The following is a 5,367-nucleotide window of genomic DNA, read 5'->3' on the forward strand; positions in this document are numbered from 1 at the left end:
TAAATCCACAAAGTCACAATTCTTTAATAAGAAACCAAAAATAGAAAGAAGGAAAATAAAAGAAAAATTTAAAAAATACTTAGCCTCATGTAACCCACTCACAACTTTGGTCAATGTATGAGCTAGAAAAAATGGTAGGGGAATTTGAAAGAGTCTTCAAGTTCTCAGTAGAGGATGGGAGCAACCTAGCTTTGGAACTTTGAGTGAAGTGGTTCTTTTCTGAGTCTTAGGTGAATATTACAGTATAATGTTAGATCTTTGCATACACTGAGATTTCTCCATAGTCATAGACTGTTGGTCATATACCCTCAGGACACCAAGAAAACTCTTTAACCCAGCCACAAGATAAATGGATTATTTTTCTTTTTTACAATTTTTACAAATATTGTTTAATAAAGCAGGTACAGACTACGTCCATTTAAAACGCATAGCCCAGGCCAAAAATTACAAATAAAATAAAGAAGAACAGTGTTCTGTTGTATTCATTTCTGCATGAAAACTTTTTAAATTGCTAATGAAAATTAGAACTGTTCTGGGATCTTCTGACAAGATTTTTTGAGATGAGGTCTCGCTCTGTCACCCAGGCTGGAGTGAAGTGGCATGATCTCGGCTTACTGCAACCTTTGCCTCCCAGGTTCAAGCGGTTATCCTGCCTCAGCCTCCCAAGTAGCTGAGACTACAGGTGTGCACTACCATACCCAGCTAATTTTTTTTTTTTGTTTGTACTTTTAGTAGAGATGGGTTTGGACATGTTAGCTAGGTTTGTCTCAAACTACTGAGCCTGAGCAATCCACCTGCTTTGGCCTTCCAAAATGCTGGGACTACAGGCATGAGCCACTGTGCTTGGCCCTAACAAGATTTTTAAAAAATCTTAAAATGCCTTTTCTTCAATGAAGCCATCTTTGGAGTTAGGCATTACTCTCACCTTCTCTCTTGTCTTGACTTCAACCTGATATTCCTCTTCTTCCTTGAAGTAGCTTCAAGTTAAGAAAAGGTCATTTTTCCTCAGTCCAGTTCTCTGAAAAACTTGTACCTGCCACTGAAAGTCATAGTCCAGGAGTAAGCCATCACATGCTAGAACCTCAGGGCCAACTGGAAAGTCATTATGAACCCTTGGATTGATCTATCTCATTTATCACCAAATGCCCAAAAACACGTGGTCCTGAGAAAGGTAGCCTCTCTGTGCACACGTGTACTTTTTCAAAAGGAGGCGGCAATGTGAAAGGGGCTGGGCTTGATCACCAAAAGTCAGCACAATGAAAACAAACAATAATGGATAATGAACATTAGAATTCAAATCAGCAGCTGTTTTAAAAAGATTGGGGTTCCCGTTTTCAATTTCATTTTGAACACCACATTACAAAAAAAAATTTTTTTAAAGATTGAGGGGAGAAGAAAAATAAAAAGAATATCTAAACTGTTGAATGTTGGTTCCTGATAAGCTTCAATCATGTCTTCTTCCTCCATTCCCAGTTCTTTCGAAATATGATTATCAGCGCTTCTCTGACTTTCAAAGAGAAACCCGAGTAAATTCATTGGAACGCTCTGTCTTTGACAGTATACTTCTTTGAGTTTCTTGAGATGTGTTGTCATTTTCACTTTGAAGTGAATCTCACTGATATCCTGTCTAATGACTTTGAGTTTAATGTATTTTGTTTCCTTCTTATCCCCCAAGTCCTCAGTTGAAGGTTTTGCCTCCTGGTCAGACATGGTGACAGTGGTTTCACCCAGGGGATCTCCACATGCCAGCAGCCTCGGGTAGGCAGAACCTCACTCCAGGGTTGACAAATCCATTTTCCTTCCCCATGGTACAACACCGCAGCAGCCATAAATGAATTCTTTTTCTATATGTCCTTAAGTTCAAATAAAAAGCTCAACTATGGAATGCATTATTCACAGTTGTTTATCTTATTGGTTTCAACAATTTAATGTAGGATCCGTAAGTAGTTCTAATCATCAGATAAAAAACTAAAACTTAGTAGAAGCATTGAATAGATGGCATCTACTTTCATCTCCTACTTCATAAGGGGATGTCCTTTCATGCCAGGTTGGTACTAGCCTGTTGTGCTTAAGCTGATACAGTATTTCTCCAGTCACAATGATATCTGGCTGTAGACTCTAACTATCAGGATGAGCTTTTAAAGATCATACATGGAACCTGCATCAGTTGAAGAGTAGTTAGTGAGAACCTTTCATAAAGGACTGGTCCTCCATTTAAAACAAGAGCTCTTTCCCAGGGCAAAATGAATCAGTAAGAAAGTCCCAATGTCCTCTAATAAAAAACCCAAAAATTTGATGCCTAGATCACTTGCAAATGTTGAATCTGAATTTATATCACCATGTGTTGTGGGAGTCTCATTCTGAAAATTTAATGTAAACACTGGTCTTGGGCCTATGAACTTCTAAGGGTACCCAACAGAAGCAAACTGTATGGGAGAATACTCCCATAATCTAGGATGTACTGAACTGCTTTTTTAAAAAAAAAATCCCTACTAATGAGTCCCTCCTAAGAAAACTATAAAGCAATAAGGAAAAAATCCACAGTAACTGAGAGTCATCAGACTTAACTAATAGGATAATCAGAGTTCAATGATGTTAAAAGAACTATAAAATAAGTTCACTTTAACACGGTTAAAAAATAAAGAAAAAAGTAGAAACCATAATGAAGTAATAGAATACAATGAAATTAACTAAAACATTTTTGAACAGAACCAAATAAAACTTCTAGGAATAAAAATGTAGGCACTGAGTTAAAAACTCAATGACTGCATTAAAAGCAAAGCAGCCACTCTGAAAGAGAGAATGAATTAGGAGATGGATTTGGGGAAACTATTAGATAATGGCAGAGAGAGATTCAGAAAATAAAGATGGAACACACGAGAGTTTAAGCAGCACACAGAATAGAAAGCAAAAGTCCAGCATGCAGAGAATTTCTAGAAATAGAGAATAGGAAGAATGGTGGTGTGGAACTAAATTATCATAAGCCTTGAATAATTTTAATGGGGCATTTGTTACAATTGTCATTGAAAAGTAGAGGACATGTGTTTCATGAACAGTTAATGAAGATCATCAGAAGAATGGGAAGACAGCTCCAGTAGAGCTTTCAAGGACACAGAGTACTAGGTTAGCCATTCATCTTTTAGAGGAAGGAGAAGTCAGGAAACTGAGTTTCTTTCAATTCAGTTTACTAACAAGAGTGAAAAAAAACTTTTCTGTAATACACAATAGTTTCTTCTTTTAGCATTTCTAAGGACTGCTGACTTGTGAACTTGAAACCATGAATATTTGTTTTAGGGAATTGCATGTGGTAGATTGTTGTTGCAGAGAATCATATTTGTTTACTTCAAATTGTGACTACAGCTTGTGATTTTGATATTTCCCATTTTCTTTTTAAGAAAAGAACACATTTTCCAACTAAAACAAAAAAGATTCAGTTATTTTAAAGACATTTTTTAGTTACAGGAAAAATATCTTATTCTTCCACAACTGACATGAGTGAAGAGCTGGAGAATATTCTATAATTGAGGAAAGACATGAATCCTTATGTTAGGAAGCAAACGAGTCCAGCAGCAGAAATAAGAATTAATGTACACCTAGGTGTACCATAGGACATAGAAAAACACCCAGGATACAAAGAAAACCTTCAGAATGACCAGGATGAAAAGTCTAATTACCTACCAAGGAGCAACAATTAGAGTGGCATAAAACTTATTATTCATTTATTCATGCATTCTACATGGTCCCCAAATATTTCTCCAACCCCTACTTTATGCCAGACACTATTCCAGGTAGCTTGGGTAAATCTGTAAATGGGAAAGGGGAAGGGGAAGAAGCAAGGGGGGAAGGAGAGACAGAGGGGAAAGGAAGGAAGAAAAATAGAAAAGAAAGAAAGAAAAATAAAGAGAAGGAAGGAAAGAGGAAGGGAGGAAAGAAGGAAGGAAAAACAAAAAAGGGATGGAAAAGGTCAGAAGGTGAGAGAATACCTTTAAATTGAAATAACCTTGTGATAATTAACTTACTAATTGTAGCCTCTGTGATCTTGTTAAATTGAACTCCAACATAGCACAAGTATACATATGTAACAAACCTGCACGCTGTGCACATGTACCCTAGAACTTAAAGTATAATAAAAAAAGAAATTGAACTCAATCTGCCTAGTTTCCTTTTTACTAATATACAGTCCTTAGTGGTTGTAGTAATTTTCTAGTGCTGCTGTATCAAATTATCACACAATAGTGGCTTAATACAACACAAATTATTACCTTACCATTCTGGAGGTCAGAATCCAAAACCAGTCTCACTGAGCTAAAATCAAGGAGTCATTTTTGTAGGCTGTCTCCTACGAGACAGAGGCTCTAGAGGTAAATCTGTTTTCTTACCTTTTCCGGCATTTAAAGGCTTCCTGTATTCCTTGGCTCAGGGTCCCTTCCTCCATCTTCAAAGCCAGCAGTGTAGAATCTTTCCATCTCTCTCTCTCTCCCTGACCTCCTTTCTCTCTCCATCTGCACTTCTCTTTCTCCCTTTTCTCTCCCTCACATGTACATACCTCTCCTTCCCCCATCACATCTACTCCCCTGCCTCTGAGTTCCCTGCCTTCCTCTTATAAGGGCCCTTGTGATTCCATTCAGCACACCTGGATAATCCAGGCTACCCTCCCCCTCTCAATATCCTTAATTTGATAGATCTGCAAAGATCCTTTGCCGCATAATGTGATATTCACAGGTTCCGGGGATTAGGATGTAGATGTAGACATCTTTTGGCGGGCGGGAGGGGCACTATTGTGTCTTCTAGAGTAGTTGTTTCACTGTCACTTTTGAATAATAGTCATCCTAAAACTCTGTATCCAGCTAAAGTAAACCATTCCAAGAGTGAAGGTAAACCAATATTTTGGACAAAGACAGTTTGACAGTTATAGACCATTGCTGAAAGAGTCACTAAGGGCTTTTCTGCAGTAAGAAGAAAATTGAATGCAGAAGGAAGGATTGAGAAGGAAGTTGCAAAAAGAAAATAAAATAAATATATGCATTATATCAAAGCAAACTGGTGTAAAAATATTGGAAGGCAATAATTTGGAAGATGAGGAGGAGGCACGGTAGTGATAGGAGTCACAGCACCCTCCAGTTCTTGTGCGGTGTGGAGGGAAGGGAGCAAGGTTGATTAACTGCAGAGATCAATGTTAACATCTGAATAACCTCCAAAAGAAAAGATAGCACTTAAAAAACACAGCAACCCTCAGACTCAAAACATAGCATATGCACCTAACAACATAGCCTCAAAATATAGAAAGCAAAAATGGACATAATTGCAAGAAGAAATTAATAAATGCGCACTTCTAGTAGGAAGTGCGCACTTCTAGTAGGAAGTGCG

General features: G+C 37.6%; 1 protein-coding gene across 1 annotated transcript; it reads right to left on the reverse strand.

Moving 5' to 3' along the window:
* Positions 1-1,293: 1,293 nt before the first annotated feature.
* On the reverse strand, positions 1,294-1,710 carry LOC117066130 (small ubiquitin-related modifier 1-like). The gene has a single exon (XM_033181576.1). It carries the CDS (start codon positions 1,708-1,710, stop codon positions 1,294-1,296), a length of 417 nt encoding a protein of 138 aa, XP_033037467.1.
* Between the last annotated feature and the right edge of the window lie 3,657 nt (positions 1,711-5,367).

Source organism: Trachypithecus francoisi, unplaced genomic scaffold (genome assembly GCF_009764315.1).
Source record: "Trachypithecus francoisi isolate TF-2019V2 unplaced genomic scaffold, Tfra_2.0 Lachesis_group2, whole genome shotgun sequence".
Classification (NCBI taxonomy): Eukaryota; Metazoa; Chordata; class Mammalia; order Primates; family Cercopithecidae; genus Trachypithecus; species Trachypithecus francoisi.